Source organism: Festucalex cinctus, chromosome 11 (genome assembly GCF_051991245.1).
Source record: "Festucalex cinctus isolate MCC-2025b chromosome 11, RoL_Fcin_1.0, whole genome shotgun sequence".
In the NCBI taxonomy this organism is placed as follows: Eukaryota; Metazoa; Chordata; class Actinopteri; order Syngnathiformes; family Syngnathidae; genus Festucalex; species Festucalex cinctus.
In genome coordinates, this window is record NC_135421.1 from 13,895,771 (window position 1) to 13,918,127 (window position 22,357).

Genomic DNA, 22,357 nt, shown 5'->3' on the forward strand with positions numbered 1-22,357 from the left:
CTTACCGCAAATAGACATTTTCATCAGGAATAAAATGATCATAAGTGAAATAAACCAATTACACTGTTTAATATTATACCCCCCCAAAATTCCCACACACAATATCTATTGCGCCATCTAAAATGTACGCCAGCAAATGCCGCTACTTGAAGATGTTTGGTTGTCACAGTAATAATTCAATTACTAATTCAGCCATTTGAAGCTCCATTGAGAATCACAGGCACGGACTGTTCCTAAAACATTAGTTTTCTGGACTTTCCCTTTGGATAAAGTACTACAGACAGGCACTGGGCTTTCTCATCCATCCTCCTCTCTGTGTTTTCCCATAGTGACAATCAAGGTTGGCTCCTCAGCAATGAGACGATATGCCTTGTACATCAGCGGGGGACACTGATACTCATACACATGCACACTAACACATGCACACACAATCCCGAGCCCACATTCCTTCCGCATGACGTCACCTTTGCTGTGGAGTGCTTGTGAACTGAGCTGCTAGTGCAGCTGGGTTCGCATCATCCGGTCTTATCTAAGATCTCGGGGCACTTTTTAGCAAGTACCAAGAGGCCTTTCCGTCCTGTCTCCCTAGGTTGGTCATTGTTTTTCATGTTTCTTGGACAGGTTAAGCCTGTTAAGTGAAATTTTGTCTACACTTTTGCATGTGCAATGACAACAAATACAGGGTGTCCAAAAGTCCCAATATACTCCCTTTTTTCTATTTGGTTTCAGGTAACATTCTTCCGGCCGTGAGGTCATCTGCATTTGACAGCTGAGACGTGCACTTTTTGTAAGCCTAATGAAGACACTGAACTCCAGGCGCAGGCAAAGTCTGGTAAAATCTATCTAGAAGGGAACTCAGCGCCAACAAATCCTCCATTTAGCGGATGCTTCGGAGGGTAATAAAGCTTTACCGGTACTGACTGCTGTTTTTCGAAGGCTTCAAGAAAATTACAATGCTTGTGAAGAAATGTGAAAATCACTCCTCCTCCATACCAAAATTACCCTCAGCTCTTGGAAAACTTGTGGTTCCTCTCTCTCAGTTGTCTTATTTGCAAAAATTCAAACCCAGCAGATACTGTATTTTTCAGCATGAATTTAGACTCTCCACAGTTTGTTGTGCCAAGTCTTCGAGCCCTGGGCTGACAGGATCATTTTTCGATACTGTATTTTAGTCGATGCAGGTAAAGCTTGATCCGCTGTACGAGCTTTTGTTGATGCCGAGTTCAAGTGCAGCCATCCGGGTATTCTTTCCCTGCCTTCGCGCAAATGGCTGTTGTAAGAATTTGGTGTCTTCAGTGTTAGCACGCATTCCGCTGCATAGTATGTGCTGCGTTGGAGCAGTGTGACTTCCGAAAAGCTTCTTAAAATGGTGCCTGAAATACAGTCAAGGACAGAAAACCTTTGAGCCAGGTAACCATTTTGCAATGCTGCTCCACTTTCAATCAGAGAGCAATTTGTAAGTGTGCTTACAAAAACTGCAAAACCTAAGCTGTCAAATGCTGATGACCTCACATCTGTCTCAATGATACCTAGAAAGAAACACATAGTGACTTTTAGGACACCTTTTCTATTGGATATTGTTATATTTTATACCTAGTATTGCATGTCAGTGTATATCAACTGATACTGTCATGAGATTTAAGACCTTTCTGCCCATTTGTGACACATTTATATAAATGGGCATAATGTTGCTTTATGTACTTGAATCTCAAATCAATGTCAGTGCGGAGAGAGAGAGGGAAAAACAAAGCTGCATTTACAGAAGGCGCAAAGAAGAAACAAATATTTGCCAAGTGTTTGAAATGCAGCGAATCTCTGTGCAGGTCAGGCCGGGCCAGATGCTCATGAATACAGTTAAGTTGTGGAGACGCAGGATGTTATGTGGGGTGAAGTTTTTGAAAAGCGCAAGGTCACTTCCTGTTTATTCCAATGCGCCGACGAGCTCGCCCACCCATCTGCTCTCGTTGTGGCAAGCCAACATGACAGCCACAATTTATATATTTATTTCATTTCCTTTTAAAGACTATTGTTGTTAACTTCTGCTGCTGATTTAAATATCATTTTGAAAATTATGGATGGAGTTTGTTTTATTTTTAAGACAGGGTCACCATGCAAGGAGGCAAGTCATAGTCTCCCAATACATAATTTAAGCCTTAAAGACTATAAAAAGCCATTATTATTTAATTAGGCACAAAAATAAACTCTTTAGGGAAACACTTGTTAATGTCAGTGCACCTCCACTTTAATGTGCGCTCTTTGGTAAATGAAAGCACAAAAAAAAGAAGATTTTAAAAGGTTGTTTTCATGCATTTGAGGGGCTCTGTTACCACAGTGTAATTGTGGTGTTGTAAAACATTCAACCCATGTAATAGTGGCCATCCCCAGTTGTCTATAAGAGGGTCTATATTAATTTATATTACAGTAACTTTTGCTCGTATAGATGCAATGCTCAAATTAGTTGCCAGATTTATCATCTCATCTACTAAAGTCAATTAAATGTTCCCCTCAAATAGACAGCCTTCATTTTGCTGTCAGGGAAAAAAAAACAAAAAACAAAAAACTGTTGCTAACCAAAATAACACCACCTACTGACTTCCTACAGTGATGAAAATACATTAAAGTGTAAAGAGTGTCCTTTAATAAAATTAAGTAATCATCGTTCATAGATGGACATAAATGGACTTTACTATTGAACCCGTTTAATTTAAACTCAGTTGCCCAGAAAACAGCAGCACCTACTAAATCACAGTAACTCAGATTAATTTAAGGAAGGAGACTCACTATGTCAGGAAATAATGAGTCTCAATACTTCCATGGACTCTATTAGATACCTCGGTTAGTTGCTGGGTGCGTCATCCACTCTCGGCGAATAGAAACCCCCGTCAAGTGGACATGTCCCTTTTCCTGAAAGAAAAAAAGCAAGTATTAAATCGAATCATCTTCATAGTTCATACAGTTCGTACAGATTTAAACATAAACATTATAGAATCAACTAGAGTCTCTTTTTTGAATAATTGTTGACTATACGCCAAACTGCTGTTTATTGTTAAAAGAGTTAAAATTGCTTGCTCAATTTCTCAAATTTTTGTTCACAAGTCAACACCAAAAATCATGCAGTAATAAACTGTCCCCTCTATGTCAATGAGTTAATCTCACTTCATCGATGCTTTTCTTCACACGCAGACATTACAGAGAAAAACTGAGCCAATTTGAAATCATAAACAGCTTGTTCATAAACAGCATTTCTGGTGAATTAACGTGCAGAGAGTCACCATTTCCCCCATTCGTGGTTTTATTTCTATTTATTAGATGCCCTATCAACCGATCTGTTGCTCACCAAAACAGCAGCACCTACCAAAGTAAACGCTTCTGAGATTAACCAAAGAAGGGACTAACATTTTCAGAGATGATCTGTTTTGCAGTGGTGTCATATTTAACAGTGATGAGTAATCAGATTGCTTTTGTGGTCGCGTCACAATGCTTTTATGACTGTGACATTCCACAACCTATTATTTTGTTTCTAACGCCATTCTCAACAACACTAATAGTTCATAGACTCCTCTCCCTATCATAAACGCCCCTTGCTGCTATAATAAGCATCTATTCAATCGCTGCATCATATTCCTTCATAAATTTAGTATGGCCCGTGGTGTAAATTCATATTTTGGGAGCTTTTTGAAAGGATTCTGTTCTTCCTCGCTTTCATTGTCATTCTTTTTTATAACACAAAAGTGACTCTGGCATCTAAAAATACCTCTTTGTGATGGGACGAGGAGCAACAGCTGCTTACAAGAAAATAAACACATTAAATGTGATACTGCAGTGAGCAATTAGAGGCGCAACCAAACATCTGTCAGCCTATAAGAACAATTTATATTCTATTATCACAACCCCCCCACCCTCACACACGCTAAGTATGCTTCATTCACATCATGCTGTTTATTTTTTGTTCCTGTTGTTAGCGTAAATGAGATTATCACCACACTAGTACGGCTGTGGAGGTGCTCGGCTTCCGAAAATTTCCTCTCGGGGATTAATAACATCTTATCGAATCATATTGTAGGCTATACAGAATTGTTATCTTAGTTTTTATCTGGTGCGGCTTGCTGCCCTGACAGAGCAGAGATCGACCAAATCTCGCGTGTCTTCAGCTCAGTGAGCATCTGAAGAGTAAACAGCACAGGTGTTATCCTTTATGTATGGATTTGTGTGTTTTATCTAACACTGCAGAAGGGAAAGACAAAAAAATGTAATGACCACAGGAAATGTGAGGAAATACACCGCAATGTCACCTTAGTCTTAACATCAAGAGACTCACATCCCAAGTACACCTTATCAGAAATTCATAATTACATTAAGCCCTTGTTTATCGCGAGGTGCCCACATTACACCGTGATAGACGAAATCCGCAAAATAGTGACCAAATATTTCATTATTTACTGTATATTTTAAAGCCAAACTATTGCTGCTCTAACAGCATAATTGCTTAAGACAATCATACTTGAATGTTTTCAGTCATTTGCACTCACATTCACACCTGTGGACAATTTAAAGGAAGCAAAAATACCCTGAGAAATCCGATGCAGAACTGTGAGGCAGGCATGGTAGCTACTAGTCCAGTGATTCTTAATCATCACCGTGCTAGTTAGATGCTCAAAAGAATTTCAGTTTTGCACCTTTGCGCCTCAAGGGCACAGGTCAACATGCTATCAGTTTAGTACATGAGTTGTTGCTGTTTAGGAGACGCTCAATTACAATATAGCCGTCTGCCACTAGGTGGCAATAAGGAATCAGTTATTCGCCTGTCCATAATAAGTTGAAGAAGAAACCTTGGCTAACAGTGAAAATTGTGGATAAGTGTTTAAAAAGAAAAACAGAAATCAAAGGTTATGACAAACCTCACCAAATGACAAAACATTTTCCATCCTTTTTTTTTTTAGGTAAAATCTAGTTCTTAGGTATTTTTGTGGTGATAAACTTGACTTGAATAGAATAGAATAGAATAGAAAAGAATGCCATTTGTTATTATATCGTACAAGATAGTAGAGCTTACCTGTTTCAGTGCATACAACAAGTAGGATACAAGCGAAAGTGCAAATCATTTAAGTGCAAGGTAAATAATAATAATAATAATAATAATAATAATAATAATAATAATAATAATAATAATAATAATAAATAAAAAGTCCAAAAGGTAACGATTAAGAACTCCTTGCACTAGACGAGTCCACATAGTCCAGCTCAGGGCCATCCTTTACACCAGTCCAGTCCAGTAATCTGAAAGCAGTGTCGCCCACTACTTTCATATATTCATTGCACTCACGCATTCAGTCTGTTAAATTACTTTTTGCATATTTAATTCTTGCTTTGTTCTTGATTAGTTTTTATCTCTACAAATTGCAAGGATAACAAACTGCGCTGTATATATTATCATAATTAGGCTTTTTTTTTTTAGGGGGGAGGGGGCAGATGGTGCTTAATCAAAAATCACATTCATGGCCACTGCATATATATTATTTCAACACCACATGCATCATGCAATATGCAATTAAAGTAGGAGGACCAGTCCCTGGTGTCCGCTACAGCTGCAGCAAAGGGGCACTGTTCCAAACAACCCCTCAGCAGATCCTCTCATCTAAATTTTGGAAAATGGCCCAAAACAAACTACAGGACAGAGTTTCACAGTTGTTGAATGCACATACATGAATGTGATTCTCAAGAAAGATTATTAAAATAAAAATTGGAAAATGCAATTGCAAATTAAAGAAGATAAACGTACGATTGTCGCTAAAATAATGACTTGTATTATCAAGCTATTCCAGTTGATTTTATATAAATTAAAGGGGAAAGAAAGCTACTAAAAAAAAAAAAAAAAAAAAAAAAAAAGTTTTGTTTTGGTATGGTATGTTCCTAAACGTCGGAAACCACGGCGTGTGTTTAAATGCACTGCCTGTGAACACAGCCCTGGCGGCCAAGCTCAGCGTTTTTCAGCTGCCTGTACAAACTCGTTGAAAACAGGAGACGACTTAGGTGTCTTAAAATTTAAATGGTGAATATATTGGGTTGTTGTCGAACACGCTGAGTGTGGTGTGTCCCCCCGATTTTTTGTGTTCCCCTTTTAATTTTGATTTTTTTTTTTTTTTTTTTGTAACGTGCGTTTCGTGAACCTACCCTCAGCCTGCTCCTTGCACAGCGCTTCATTTGATTGGACGAGCTGTCCGAAACGTAATCGAGCAAAATGGGGGACGACTTGGGTGACGAGTGGTGGCAGCATGACTGTAAATCAGGTGAAATATGATTTTTTTTTTTTTTTTTTTCATGTAATGTCTTATTTGGCGAAAACATCGTCTTCATGTTTTCTGTGCTATTACAAGCTGACGTCTCGTGTGTAGTTGTCGCGAGGCATGTTGGTGCGCACTGTAAGCTAGCTTTAGCCATTCAAAACTTGCTTGGAGTTAAATGTAAAAGTACGTAGTATTTACATGTTAATGATAGCACATAATTACAACCTAACCACTACAGATAGGAAGACGGCGTCATACTTGAATGCAAAGCTTCCCTAAACTTGAGGGACGAAAATGCGTGAGAGACGTAAACACACGTGCGCATTCCCACGTAAACAACACACGCGTTTAAAACTTCTGAAAGACTCTTAAAAACAGATTATAACCTTACCTTCTATGTATTCGCACATTAAGCTTCCATTCAAACAGTCCGTATCATTAGTTGTTTCTTTTTCACCGTTTGATACAACGGGGATCCTTCCGGCGTCTGTTGCTTGCCAAGCGCAGTTCACCCTTCTGGTCGACAGAGGGCAGCCGTGCACTCCGGTGGATAATACACGCCACTTACATTTAAAAACAATCGTGATAATTTAATTGTTTTAATGAATATAGAATTAAAAATGTCAAATATAGTTACATTCAAATGGTGGTTTTCAACAGTTCATTGTGTATTATAGCAACATCTGAAAAGAGAATCTGAGCACAAATTTGTTGTTATGCAAGCAAAAGTGTGTTTTTGTCACACAAACATAAAAACACTGTACTGTAATTAATAACTTATGCAAAATTGTATCTTTTAATTAAAAGTTGACAAACACAATGACACATTTGTGTTGATCATAACTTAACCTACAGGTACATGGCAACAAATTAGTGTACAATATTTAATTTATTTCAGTAGTTCAATTTGAAAAAAAAAACTAAGATCCCCACATTAAACAGGAATTTACCTCCTGAAAAATTCTGTTCCTATCTAATTTAAATATTAAAAATAATGTTGATAGTTTCTTACATGATTCATGAATTTGGGGTTTCCGGTAACAGTATACTATAATCATCAAATTAGTTAAATAAAAAAAAAAAATATATATATATATATATATATATATATATTCTTTATTAATATTTATTAATTTCACTCTGTGTAGTGAATTTATGAAATATGAGTTTTTCTTTTTAACTAGAACTACTGACTTAAAATTATTTTATTTTATTTTTAGGAATTTTAACATTTACTAGTAGGTATTGTGAACTAACAAATAAAATATTTTTGTATATATTGTTGTTGTAAAAAATGCTTTTAAGTAATATTAAACTCCACATAAGCTCTCGGTCTCAAACATTATTTAATACTACTTGTTTATAATTTTTCCCGAAAAATGTCTCTCTTCACTTTTTAGTCCTCTATTTACAATCAAACCTAGCCAACCCTTTCCCTTAGCTATTAGATTTTTGTTATAAGCTACTGCCCAAAGACAACTGGGGTAGGGTCCAGCACGCGACCTTCATGAGGGTCAGCTATTATATGGATGGCTCCACAAAATAAGTAACCGTTTATATAACAGCACATGCTAACAATTTAGCCAGGTTAGGAAGTGAAAGAAATGTCCACACATTTGCAGATAGGAGATTGTATTGCAGTTGTTTTGTTCTCATACAGACAGTAAAAACAGTTGTACAAAGTATTATTTGGATAACAAATACTAGGTAAGTGTAATGCAGAAAACTATGGTGTGTTGTTATAAAACATGTATTGAATAATTGTGTAGTCTCAGACGATGGTGGAATAATAGAGTATGTGGATTTGGTATTTAACATTCACCCATTTTTGACCTCATCAAAATGGTCGCTGCTACATAGGGGAGTGCGAGGTGGGAGATGTGGCAGGAGATATGGTGATACTGCTGGTAATTTTGCCGACACCTTTGACATGGCAACCATTTGCAAGTACTTGAGTCCTCTGCTCATGTCGAAGGTAGTACGGCCCGGCAGGCGGTGGCATCCCATGAGATGGGAGATACGGGTTCCCTAGGTGGATGTGGATCTTATTGTCCTCTGTGGTGATGATGCTGGGACTGGGGTCGGCGCTGCTGGAGCACACGTGATGCCAGCTGTTCTGCCGCTCAGGAGTCTTGCAGAAGGCGCCCTGGCTCCCGATGTCGGTCGGCTCTGGTGAACAAGTCCTGACCGTCAAAATCTGGATCGGGAGGTCGGGTGTCGTCGAGCGGGACGAATTCGGACTCATAATTCGAGAGACGGGCGTCCCATTAAGCAGAGAGAGAGTGCGGTCGGGACTCGAGGGGGGCGTTTTATTCTGAATGATGGTGATTCTTTGATTTGGTGTGTTTCCACCGGACGGTATGAAGGCTGTGCTGGTGTAGGAAGCGGAGGCGTCCGCGGTTGGGCTACTAATCTCTAGGGTGGCTGTGTTGAGGATGTGATGAGGCGTCACCTTGATTTGTAGTGGCTGCCCAGGCGTGTGCGTTAGCATCATTACGTCTCCATTAGCCGCTTGGTGCACATTTACCCCATTGGCTGCGTGGCCTCTGTTTTGGCTCACAATGTTGTTGGCACTGTTCAAACTGTTAAGGTTGCTCATGAGAGTTGACCCCCGGCTGTCTATGACTTCGACGTTGTGGTTTGGGTCCTCTTCCTCGTGTTTCTGACCAAATGTTGTGTTATTTATGGAGGGCAGTTGACAGTCAGAAGGCAAGTTGGCCGCTGCCTCGGTTTGGACCTCCTTGGTGGGGCGATAATGCTCTTCATTCCCACCTGGCGCGACATTCTTTAAGCGTCTGTATCTGTCGAGTTCGCTGCTCAAGTCCCTCATCTCTCGAGCTAGTTCCCGGTTCCTGGCTTCTTGTTGCGTCAACCTACCCTGCAGCGCAGTGTGATCCGTCTGGACCCGGCTGATGGATTCCTCCGTGCCCATCAGCTGCTGGAGTTGTTCCTTTAGGGTACTGACCTCTCTTGCTAGCAGCCTGGACTTGACTTGCTCCTTCTGAAGACGACAAAGGAGGAGATGTTCCTGGTTGACATCTTGCTTTTCCGCCTGCTTGTATCCGGAAAGCTCCTTTTTGGCCAAATCAAGTTCCTTGAGAAGAGTCTTGGACTTTATCTGTTCCTCCTTGAATCTCTTTTCCAGAGACTCGTAGTCATCCTCTACTTTCATCAGTTCTTTCTCCATCATTTCCTTGTCCTGCAGTCTTTTTTGTAGCCTCTCCAGCTCCCATGTGAGTTGTTTGGCTTTGTTCTCTTCCGTTTGGCAGCGAGGACTGGTATTGTTAGAGCCTTGCATGTACTTCTCTTCCTTTTCTCTCTTGTTCTCCAAAACCTGTAGCCTCTTTCTCATCATGACCATTTTACTCTCGAGCTCCATATTTCTCTGCTGCTCCACTGTGAGCCTGGCTTGTAACTCGTCCCTGTCCTTTGCCATGCCTGTTATCTTTTCTTCCACATCTGACTTTGAGCTCTGTGCCTCTTCTATGGAACTTCCTGCAGAATTTTTCCTCCCCCACCCGCCGAGTTTTTCCTCAGCTTCCTGCAGCCTCTCCGACATGGTCTTTCTGTCCTCCACCAAGGCAGCTGTCAGAGACCTGAGCGTGGCCAGGTCATGTCTGATTGCTGCCTCGCTCTTTTCCAGTTGGCCTTCACTTGCCTCCAGCTCTCTCAGTTTAACCTTCAGGGAGTCCACCTCACATGAGAGCATCTTGCTGACATTTCTCTCTTTTTCCAAATAGTCCCGCAGATTGCAGCATTCTTGTTTGCTTTTGCCCAAAGTCTCCTCTATGCGGTCTAATTCACTGATTCTCCCATTGAGCCTATTTACCTCAACCTTCAGGCTAGAGCAATTTTTCGTCTCCCTCAGCAGTCTGCAGTCCAGATCCCGGCACTGGTCCCTCATGCGGATAAGTTCCTCGTCCTTCCCTTCCATCTCCACCACCCTTCTCCTCAGTACTTCAACTTCTGACAGCGAGCTTGGCTGTCTCGCTTCTCGACCACTGGGCTCCTGCAATTCTTTGTCCTTCTCCCTTGCAGAACTTTCTCGGTTCTCGTCTGTCTGACGGCCAACACTTGAGTACTGCTGTCTAATAAGTGGCTGATTTTGAGCTGCCCCCTCGGCGAGTTGAGCTGTCATAGCGTGACGGGAGCGGTGGACGCTGGTGTGTGAATTGTGTCGCTCCACCTCAGGATGCATCGAATTTGGCAGCTGTTTCTCTTTAGCCGTACTGGTCTTCTGGTCAATACATTTAGCAATTGTGCTCAAATCTTTGACATGACGCCTGTGCTCGTCCAATAGCTTCTCCAAACGCTGATGCTCCTTCACAAGCAACAGCGCAAAAGCCTTCAGCTGGTTCAGCTCCTCTTTAAGAAGAGAGATGTCTTTCTCCTTTATGGTCTCCTTTAACTCCTGGTATTGTCGCTCCTTCACATTCAGGAGCTTTAGTCTGTGGAGAATGGGGAGGGGGAGAAAGTGGAGTGTTAGTTATGTCCAAAGAATGCCTTGAATGGGTTTACAGGGTAACTGTATTTCATTCACCAAGGAGATGAGGTAATGTTTAAACTTCCCCACTTTTTGGCCATGGCTGATAAACACAAATGATTTCCTTTTGTGGTTTGTTTCCAACATAAACATTTATTTAAATCCTAAGGAGGACTGAATCACTTTTCTCTCCTTACTTGAGAACATAGAACATTTTGTTCTTTCCTATTTATCAACCTTTAAACCCTAACATATGTCGCTATGTCATATATATATATACAGTATGTGTTGTCGTCCATGTGCTCTCTTAGGCGCTGTGATTTAGGATGTTTTCACAACCACAGCAGATGGTCCCTTGGCATGTCGCGTTTGTTAATTAAGCATTTTCTTTACCCTCCAGTACCCTTAACACCAGATCCCATTGTTCACCCGTCAGTGCTGTGCAAATACATTGCGAATAGACGCGCGGCTCCGAAAGACATGCATTCCCGTTGAGTCACACACGATTACGGACCCACTATGACTTTTAACGAGCCTGATCCACGCAAGAGCTATTGTTCTGCTTCTACGGAAGGGATATCATTCTTATATTTTGGCAGTTTGTGTCCAGATAGGAATTGTCTTACTTGTATTTTAGTGATGTTGTAATTTACTAATTGGTCTCCCTATCCAAAATCCAGTTTCATTTTAACACATTCCCGCTGCGTTTTTAGTATTTTCTGACTGTTATGTATTTATTAATAATTGTGACACAGTGTTTTGGTAGCAAGAAGCCAATTCACAAATCTGTTCCATCAGCCACAGCTGCTCTCACAGTGACAGTCTAACTTTTAAAGTACAAGCACAAATTTTTCAAATCACGTCTTTCAAATAGTCCTACCTGCCATCCTGTGTCCCATTCCTTACAAATCCTCAGAGATTAGTTGGCGTCAACTCTTTCACCTCTCCCTTCCCGGAGATCCCAGTGATGTGGACATTCCATGCGGAAAACCAAACATTATGAGAAGTGCTCTGCGCATGGACTCTTTCTCGCAGCCAGTGGCACCCATTACATCATCGGCCAATCCTTATATGGTTATAGCCTAGACTGCTGTGTGTGTGTGTGTGTGTGTGTGTGTGTGTGTAGGGGTGTGTGTGCGTGTCAGGTATTCCTCATCCTGTGGGACCATAAATCTGTTAACACACTGCGCAGGCCATCATTTTGGCGACAAAAAGAGTCTTGGCAACGTGAATTGTACGGTTGAGATTTGTTGCTATGGCATGTAGTGGTTATCGTTAGGGTTAAGTCTCCAGGAAAGTTTGTAATGTCGTCTGAAGTGATGGAAATATGACCGTGTGTGCGTGTGTGTTTATATGTGTTTTTGTGTGTGTTAGTGCTAGTGTGTTTTTGCTGGAGTTGAGCCCATTCCAGATGAGCTCATTGTGTAGCCATGCCAAAGAGGCTAATGGGAAGGACAGAATGTGTTGGCATGTCCAAAGAGCTGTAGTTCATCTAAGTGTGTGCGTTTGTGTGTGTGTATGTGTTTCTCACATATGTTTTAAGAAGTGGCGCGTTATTGTTTTTTTTCTTTTTCTTTTTCTTTTTGGTCTGCGTCCGAGCCATTTTTGCTTGGGGCCTGATAACCTGACTGTGAGATGACATCATCACTTCGTTGGTTCACAATTACATCCATATGTTTTTCTCTCTTTCTCTCTTCCTTCCCCAAACCCCTTAATACATTTCTCTTTCATCCAGTTGCAGCTTTTTATTGGATGAAATTATAAAATGTTTAACCGCAGTTTCGCTTGGCGGCGTCATCGGCGTGCTGTTGTTTGTCGAGCGTTCCGCGCATCTTTCTATTCAGGCGCAGAGGGAATTGACTATAAACAGTAATGCTTTCATCATTTCCTGTATAAGTCACATCTGAAGACAACCAGAAATGGAAAATTTTGGTTTTGCTAAATCACCACACACTACCAATAGTAACAGATAAACAAGCCATGGAAGAATTTCCTTTTACAGACATTAACTACGAGGCATGTATGCCACATCATAAAATATATTAACGCGCCAAAGGGGTGAGAAATAATGCAGGAAGCCAATGTTTCACCTGTGAATGCTTGCTGTTAAATCCTTTCTCACCAGCTACGAATAATAAAAATGTAGCACTAACAATTTAAGAGTTATATTAAATGTGCTCCATAGTTGCCCTGGCTTTCTGGCAGGAGTAAAATCTAAACTACTATTGTTAAGATGTGTGCTTTTACAGAAAATCCAGCTGTTAGATTGCTACATGTCAGATTTGGGTAGAAGTCTGTTGTTTATGTGTAATTGATTGTTGGTTAATAGTGTTTCGAAGCAGTTGATGAAAAATGGGAGCGTGCCAGTTGGCAGTTAGAGCGGCTCTTGTCTCACACTGAACTTGTTTGCTGTTTAAAAATGGCGACATGATCTCAGCTCATGGAATGTTGTACTACATTCACAAAGTAATGATGGTTAATTTTCTCCTTATTCAGTAAAGGAATGCTCATTCCCAGTATGTGCAATTTAGTTTTTAACTCACTCGATTTTTCCGCCTTTCCTCCAAAGGCTGAAGGTTAAACATTGCTCATGTTGTGAAAGGTAAGAGACCTCCACATTCCGATCCACACGCCCACGACTTTTGCTGCTGAGTTCACAAAGTCCTCGTTCCCATCGCAGAGCTAACATCTGCAGCGTTCGTCCCCAATTACAAGCATAAGCCCATCCCGCAAAAACCTTTCCAAGAAAGCCTTCAAGCGTTGAATGATATGTAATACGGCCTCATGTACCAGGACGACCCAATGTCCTATTTTCATCCAGGGGTGTAATTTCGCTACAATTTTTGTTTTTTTAGCTTCTGCCTCTGACAAATGAGGCACAGCCAAACTTATGTGCTGTATATCCTCAAATTGCTGCCTCTTCTCTAGTGCCGGTGAATTTAACAATGCACAAAACAAGAACCACAAAACCCGTTAAATCCTTCTCCACGAAAACCCATATTTTTTTTCTTTGTTTCTTTCTCAAACCAGTGCTTTAATTTTTATCCCATATTGTAGTGAGCAGAAATAGCAGGGTTTATTCTTTGGACAAAGAAATCCATGAGACGAAAAGTAAATCAGCTCAAATGCATAAAAAAAACCTAACCCATAAAGTGCACCTCAGAATGGTCCTCCAGCCATGTAGTAGGCACAAACTTAGAGAGGAAGTCAAATCTAAAATGTTCCTTGCAATATGTTGTATGCAACCCACCGGTCTAAACACGGTATTCTCTTTATTATTATTGCATTTGTAGAATGTGAATGACACAAAAGAAATGCCCATGTTTAAATCCATCTCAGGGCCGGTTATTTTTCCACTTGTTGTCGACTGAACATCACAGTGCCTAAGGGCTCAGGTAAAGACCGTCAAGGCGCACCTATTTTCTGGTTTTGGTCATGTGACGTTCACAAGTTTAGCTCTTGGGCACTGTAATGCCATTTTCAGTCGACAGCAAGTGGCAAAATGGCTGCCCCCTGTGTTGGATTAAAATGGGTGTATTTAGCTGCTTAATTCATATCCCACAAATGCAATATTAATCAGGAAACCATTTTTAGACAAGTGGTGGTGCATAGAATGGGTTGTAAAAACATTTCTGGCTTGACTTCCCCTAAAATGCTAACATGATGCAATTATGGTAAACACCTTTGGGTGAGTGTTAACTGGATTTGCATATTGGATTCTCACATCCGTTTTTTTTTTTGTTTTTTTTCTCTTGTTTGCAATCAAATAATCTTTAAGAAACTCATTTTTAACTATTAACAGGCAATTATAACTTGCAACATGGTTCAGTCCCTAGCCTCTACAAAAACAAAAAAAACCCTGTATAGCTTGTTTCCATCGTAACCGATGTCAGCCAATCAAATGATGTCATCATGCCTTGCATAACCATTACTACACTTAATGGCCTCCTTCAAATAAATGCAGTGGTGCACTCTGCAAATGAGTTTAACAAAAAACACCCTTGACCACTTCTTGAGGAAGTTAGACATTTTTCCTTCAGGGATAAGAGTTTTTGTTTGTTTGTTTGTTTGTTATGTCATGTTTTGTTTTTTTAAGGTGGTTTTCAAGGAGCAAAGGGTTAAAATGACAGTTTATGAACTGAAGCAGATAATCGAGTGTACAGTACGTATGGCTTTTGTGAGTTGTTCACACACAAAAGGGTTTAAAGAGTGTTTAATGTTGGACGCCGTCGCCCAATGACAGATCATAACCATATGAAACGTGCGTAATCTGATGGCAAGGGGCCGCCGGAACAACCGCATTGCTTCAATGCGACGTGCGCTTGACATGCAACAGGGATCAGTGTACGCTGTAAGAGATGATAAGCAATGACTGGAATTCATTCACTGTATAGTTTGCATCTAGCATGGGTCATCTGTTTTGCACATGGCTGCTGGTGGAACATCCAAAAATGAAAAAACAAAAGCTGTGATGATTTGTCTTTTTGTTTAGAAGAAACTCTTTGAAAAGAAACAGAAGCAGATTGAACGATTTTTGTAGGTTTTGATGTGTGACAATTTGAACATTTCGGCGTACAAACTAGCACAGATGTTTTGAAAGTCAATTAAAGATAGTTGGTTCATCTTACGATTTCAGTGAATTATTTTCCCCAGTATTGCGCTCTAATTCAGATTTGCGCAACTTTATATCTGCTTGTCTCTAAACATCTGGCATTATTAACGGATTGCCCAATTTCCTTTTAATCACTGACACTGGCAGTGCAGCAGCAGTGGTGCATATCCCTGAAGAGAATTGTGCAATCAGTTAAAATAAATTAAAAAAATAGACACAGGCAATTAGGCAGTCACACTTTGTTGTACATTGTCAAATTACATAACACTTAAATGCCTTTTCTATGTATATTTTATTTAGTTTTTTCTTTTCACTTGCAGTGTCAGATGGGAGGAAATAAAAGTATTCATAAAAAAAAATGTTGGTCAAGTAGTGTTAATCAATTCAGGAGTGAAGATCCATCATCTAGGTTGAGGTGTCAAAATTAATCGATTACTATTACTATTTTAAAAATCAAGCAATCATTTAGGTTCATAAAATTGTCCAAATCCTCTGATTTCAGCCTCTCAACAATAAATATTCTCTAATTTCTGTACTCCTTCCTGATCTCCGACTAATGAGCTTTTGTGTTTAATCAAAATAAGGCACTTGTAAACACCTGCTTTTACTTTAGAAAATAATGACCGAACCAGTAACTGAATCAGTTTCATGAATGTAGCATCAAACCTTCTCGTGAGGTAATTGTTTTCATTCATTAATACATTCTCCGAACTGCTGTTGTTTCTTAATCACTAAACAATACCAAATAAACAACAATAATTGGTTAATAAACAACTAAAGAACTAAATAGAAATAACTGTTTCATAATGCAAAATAAAGTTTTACCTGATTAATCAATGGAATAATCAATAGAATAATAGATTCTAAAATGATTTGATAGTGACAGCCCTAGCTAGGTCCTAGTGGCCAGCACAGACGTCAAGCTATGTAAAAGTGTTTTTTGTATTTTTTGTTCGGTTATTGTTGCCATATTTGTACTAGGGGTGTGAATTGCCTAGTACCTGACGATTCGATTCGTATCACGATTCACAGGTCACGATTCGATTCGATACCGATTAATCCCGATACGAATTTATAAGTCGATTGTTGCGATTTCTTTTCATTAAAATTTAGAAAATACTAATCAGTAAGCTTGTAGAGTGTAAGATTTATATGAAAATGTATTATTTATTTATCTGAATTTTCAGTCTTATAGAGGTTGTAATCTGTTTCATGTTTGAACAGCATTAAAATAAAATATTAAGGCTTAATGTTCCGTTCATATAACATTCTTCCATGCTCAAGGTGTGAATCCTAAAAAAAAAAAAAAAAAAAAAAAAAATAAATAAATAAAATAATAAAAATCGATTCTGATTTATTGAATCGATTCGAGAATCGCGCGATGTAGTATCGCGATATATCGCCGAATCGATTTTTTTTAACACCCCTAATTTGTACTATGCTGAACTCCTGTATGTTTCTTCAGAAAACATGAGAAGTTCCAAATTGGAAAATCTCAAGGGTGTTAGGCTTCACTGTATTATTTATCATTAGGCCAATGTAAACTCAAAGATTTTGTTTGTTAGGCCAGGGTGTCCAGACTACTTTGTATTTGTACAGAGTTGCCCTAAACAAAGCGTTTTATGTGGCATGATTATTTTTGGTCTTAAATTGCAATGTGCTCTTGTGGTGGATCACTTTAAGTGTTTGCACTCTTACCAACAAATGCAGGCTACTCTTCCAAAAAAATTCTCCATAATTAGATTACTGAGTGGACTCTGGCGGTGCCAGAGCCAGCATGGGCCTCAAATAGCATAGCTGCACCAGACCTAGCCATTCCCGCCGGCTTAGCCCTACCAACAGACTTAGCCATACCCACAGGCCACATCTGAATGTAGACGCTATTTGGAAAGGGAAACGTTCTAGCCACCATCAATTTTTCTCCCATTTGCTTCAGAAGAGGTACTAGCTAACCAAAGGGGAAGGCAGGTGCCAAAAGTACATGGTACGTGTAATTACATGTTTGTGTTTACAAGCGCAAGTAGAAGTTGGACTCACTAGGGGTGCAACCAAATCCAGGCTGCAATGGACTGTCCAAGTTGGAGGAACTTTGAATGAGCATTACGGATGAACTTGGGCTAAAAGGGCTCGCATGTACGTCAGAAAGTCCAGATGTTTTTCTGCACTGTGCTGAGACACTTAAATCACTGTACATCGTTCATACCAAGAGGGACAGGATGGATATTTACTCAAGTCGAGAATCCAAGTACGTCATGTTTGTTTGGGCTGCAGTTTGTTTTTTTAATCTCATACGTTAGACGTCTTTATTTTAAAATTAATAATTAAATGAATTTTTAGTAATTAAATAGCTTCCTATAGTTTTGTACAGTGAATAAAGTCTTCCAAAATTAAAAAATAACGCAAATGTTAAACTTTCAATTACAGTGTTCCCTCGTTTTCCGCTGGGGTTAGGTTCCAAAAAATACCCGCTATAAATGAAATCCGTGAAGTACCCCAATAAAACCCCTCACCGCAAAATTTATACACTTTTCTAATTGAGGCATTTTCATTTCACATTTCTCTCTTGTTTAAACATTCTCAATGTTCAAACCTTCATGAATTTTATAAAATAGGTACAGTATTGTAAAAAATAAAATAAAATGCATGCAAAATTGCAAGAAATAAAATCCGCGATACAGCGAGGCCGCGAAAAGTGAACCGCAGTATAGCGAGGGAATACTGTATTCCGTTTTTATTTCAAACAAAAACAAAAGGTGCAGAGAGGTCCCAAGCTAAGCAGTATCTTATAAAATTAACTGAAAATTTGAATAGTTCCCTGAAGTTACAGTAACAGTTTTAAATTGACCTCTTATCGGTCGTCAGGTTTTTCAAAAAGGTCGATGCCAGTCTTCGACAAAATGCTGAATATTGAATACACGTGATCTGCTCACTAACCTCTCTCGGTTCTCCTCCAGTAGTGCAGTAATGCATTTGTACTTTCCAAAGACATCCCAGTGGCTCCTCTGCTGCTCCTCATTTCTGCTAAGAGCTTCTTGGTGAGCCTTTGATACCTCGAGAAGCTGCTCCTGCATCCTCTTGTATGACCTTTTCTGGGGCTGCACAAATTTAATAAGATGTAGTGTTAAGATGCAGAAAGAAGCACAATATGGCTAACATGTCAGGCATGGGATAACATTTGAGAAAGATTTGAGCTAGTTTGTGGTTAATTTTATTTTTTGAATCCTCAGTGATCAGCAGAAGATCATGATGGAAACTTGCAAAGTACTCTCAATCAAGTGAAACCAAAACAATCCAATGGGGGTGCAAAATCATTACAGTATAATTGCTTCACAAGCAGCACAGAATTACTCAACGTGCAGTGAAGCAGCAGTAATTAATCCGCTTTTGTCAGATGGTGCTATGTTCACCTCATTAAATTTGATTACCGACTCCCTATGGTGTCGGGTTTCTTATTATTGGTACCTCAGCAGTAGCTGTTTTGCAGACATCCTCTAGGTGGTCCTGTTGTTGCCATCGCAGCCGGTCTCCATACAGGGAGTGTAGTGCCCCATCCAGTCCAATAAAACCATAGTGGGCCTTCAGTAGAGCAGAGTCCGTCCTCTCTGTTTTCAGCACTGCAATGACTTCATCTCTCGCCTGGTATGACGAGTAGCACAACAATGGATTCACGCTGTTTCTCTGAGTTCTTTATGGAGCTCACGAGTCTTGTTATACATTTGACTAAATCCAAAAAAATCCCAAGTTTATCCCACCTGAAGCTCTCCTTCCAGAACACTGAGCAAGAACAACATGTCATCACGGGATAGGTCTCCTCTCAAACGTCTTCTCGTGCACTTGTGTCTCTTTTCTTGCCTGTTATTCATTGAAACTGGGATTTGCAGTGTTTGGAGATGTTAGCGACTGGACAAGTGTAAGCTGTGTTTCTTGGGCACTTGATTCCAGTGAGTAAGCAGACCACTTTCACGAGTGGAGTGGAATTCTAGGAGGAACAGAAGAGTTGATAGATGATTAAAATGGGAACGAGAAATCTACATTTAGCTTTTGACATAAGTCCAAGAAACTGATAAAACAACATCAGCAGGCCTCCTGGAATAACACTGTTATAGTGTTGTTATCAGTGTTGCAGATAATACAATGAAAGATGGTCCCAGAGAAAACTTATATTTTCTGGCCATGACGTACTTCACATGACATATGGTTTCAAGCTGATGACCTCTGGACTAAGACTAATTCCTTGAGGATAGCCGTAACTTTGGTTAATACAGATCTATCTATAAATGGTTTGGGTTCTCAGGCTATCAATCACTGTGTGTGTTCTCTACCTCCTCATTAGATGTCAATCTAGATGAATCTTGTACGTTTTTCTCATTTTTTAATTGAAAACCTGGTATTGTTTCTATTTCTGGTCAGTAATCAGACTGTTGTGGACCAAATTATTGAGTTCGTCCTGGATCAATTGGTTTGTTTTAGTGCAAAACGGAATTAAACTTAGTCAATCGGAGCCAACTTTCCTCCAAATTGGTTTTGTTATCTCAACTGCGGTCTGTTCCAATTAGCAAATTATTGAACCACGATGTAGATTACTTGGCTTATCTGTGCTGCAGGGTTGTGTGCAATTTGGCAATTTGGTGTGCTCAGTAGTCGACTTGTGACTCTTGTGATGGTATGATTGTGTGGTTTCCATTGTCATCCCTTCAAACTAATATGCCGAGCAAGAAAAGAAAGGGGTCGCATGAATGAGTGCAATATGAATTCACATGTGTGTGTCAATGTATGGTGTTCCACAGGGGTCAATTCTGGGACCTCTGTTGATTTTAATCTTGCCTGCTGCCCTTGGATTCCATCTTAATAAAACAGTGGTGGCTGTTTTTAAAATGGTCTAAAAATACAGAGTTGAGTCGAGTGATGGCAGTCAGCGTCCTAACTATATGGTTTGCAATGCCAAGTTGAGCATTTCTAGTCCAGCACAACTAAAGGAACCCTTCCTTTAGCTGCATGGAGATGGGAATAAAAGAACACAATGCTCTTTGAATTCAAGGTGAAAAAAGCCAGATTTTATGAAAAGGCTACTCTCCCTGTTCATTTTGTTCAAGGTTAAACCTTACACCTATATCTTCAATTTTGAAAAAAAAAAATCATTTTATTTTTCAATCAAGGGTTTGGTGAATGTATATAGGAAACTAGTGGGGTCCAGTACATCCACCAAGGTTAAGAACCACTGACCTAATCCTACTACCAAGTGACTGATTGGTCATATTATCGAGATAAGTGTCACGTAACTAAAGCCTTTTTTTATTATTTACTAGGGGTGTGAATTGCCTAGTACCTGACGATTCGATTCGTATCACGATTCACAGGTCACGATTCGATTCGATACCGATTAATCCCGATACGAATTTATAAGTCGATTGTTGCGATTTTTTTTTCATTCAAATTTAGAAAATACTAATCAGTAAGCTTGTAGAGTGTAAGATTTATATGAAAATGTATTATTTATTTATCTGAAATTTCAGTCTTATAGAGGTTGTAATCTGTTTCATGTTTGAACAGCATTAAAATAAAATATTAAGGCTTAATGTTCCGTTCATATAACATTCTTCCATGCTCAAGGTGTGAATCCGAACCCGAAGTCAGACGTTTTGTTGAATATTTTTCCATTAAAAATGGAAGTTTAAAAATCGATTCACACACACACACACACAAAAAAAAGGCAATGATGAAAAGACGTTGAATCGGTAAGACTACCGAATGAACAATTCTGAGCTCTTAAAAAAAAAAAAAAGAAAAAAATCTATTTTTTTTATTGAATCGATTCGAGAATCGCGCGATGTAGTATCGCGATATATCGCCGAATCGATTTTTTTTAACACCCCTATTATTTACCAAACATTAGCAACGCGTCAAGATTTCCCAATAATTACGATCTGTCAAAATGCTGAGTCTGGTTGGAATGGCCACTTCAACATGAGTAGGCTACAACGCACCAAGAACATTGGACAGAAAATTGGACAATATTCTGGTTCTGGAGAAATTGAGTAATTTGTGTGATATTGTCAATAGAAAATCTGGTAATAATAATAATAATAATAATAATAATAATAATAATAATAATGATGATGATGATGATAATAAAAACACCTTCAAATTTGAGTGAATAATAACTTCATTACTACTCAACGTTCTCATCAACTCATCCGTTTCGTCTACTACTCGGGGGACACCCTTTTCCGATTGGGGTGACAAATTTCAGTTGAAAAATTGCTCATACAGGCCAAAAAGCATCACTGGATCAAAATTACTGTGATGTTTCACACACCAACACTTGCCCCCAAAACTCGACTTAAGTAGCACAAATGAAAGATTATTGCTGAGTGTGTGAGCACAGTATAACTAGAATAGGTCATGTACTTTAGCGGTCTATTTTTTCGTGAATTTATTTCCTATGGAGGATTTTAGTCTTTTTAAGTGCTCATTCCAAGATTTGTTTTTTCTTTCTTTTAGAAAATTCCACAAAGATAATGGGCACTTATTATGTTGCCACAAACAAGTCTTTGTCATGCAGTATTATGTCATCTGTTGGTAAAATGTTGTCTTTTGGACATTTTGTGTACTGTAAATGAGTATAATCTGCTCAATATGATGCCTTAAAAAGCAATTTACTGATGTACTACTTTGTCCAAATCAAACCTAAAAGTTGTGTTTAGCGGTTTTTGGTTTTTGGTTTTTTCTAACACTAGCCCATGAACCATGCGTTCTTCCTTTTGACATTCTTGCAACCAATAAGAAGAGGGAGTAATTTGACTTTGGTTTGTTGTGACCGATATTTCCTTGTCACAATAATTATGACTAAATCTGAATTTCTTGAAGCATGTGAAGTTTACTTTTGCAAAACAAATTCAAACCTAATTTTAATATTTTCAGTTTAGGTTTTTTTTGTTTTTTTTGTTTTGCCTGTAGGTGGTCTATTCATTATTGTAT

The 22,357-nt window shown here is 39.2% G+C and overlaps 2 protein-coding genes and 1 long non-coding RNA gene across 6 annotated transcripts in view; 1 reads left to right on the forward strand and 2 right to left on the reverse strand.

Moving 5' to 3' along the window:
- Nucleotides 1-6,808, reverse strand: part of LOC144030121 (uncharacterized) — a 115,003-nt gene extending 108,195 nt beyond the window's left edge. For both annotated transcript variants that reach the window (XR_013287196.1, XR_013287197.1), the window contains exons 1-2: nt 6,676-6,808; nt 2,832-2,904 (exon numbers count right to left, since the gene is read on the reverse strand). This is a non-coding gene — a long non-coding RNA (uncharacterized LOC144030121). The remainder of the gene's footprint in view (nt 1-2,831; nt 2,905-6,675) is intronic.
- cmss1 (cms1 ribosomal small subunit homolog) overlaps nt 5,966-22,357 on the forward strand; it is a 30,544-nt gene continuing 14,152 nt past the window's right edge. Inside the window, exon 1 of one of the 3 annotated variants that reach the window (XR_013287195.1) lies at nt 5,966-6,287. Coding sequence is in view for 2 of the 3 variants with exons in the window: in XM_077536104.1 (XP_077392230.1) it covers nt 6,239-6,287 (49 nt within the window). In the remaining variant the exon portion in view is untranslated. The remainder of the gene's footprint in view (nt 6,288-22,357) is intronic. The other 2 variants (XM_077536104.1, XM_077536105.1) reach the window with 2 other exon arrangements.
- On the reverse strand, nt 7,900-11,850 carry LOC144030445 (uncharacterized). The gene is made up of 2 exons (XM_077536761.1): nt 11,648-11,850; nt 7,900-10,732 (listed from the first exon to the last, which is right to left on the reverse strand). The coding sequence occupies exon 2, from the start codon at nt 10,480-10,482 to the stop codon at nt 8,137-8,139; it is 2,346 nt and encodes a 781-aa protein (XP_077392887.1). The 5' UTR covers nt 10,483-10,732; nt 11,648-11,850; the 3' UTR covers nt 7,900-8,136.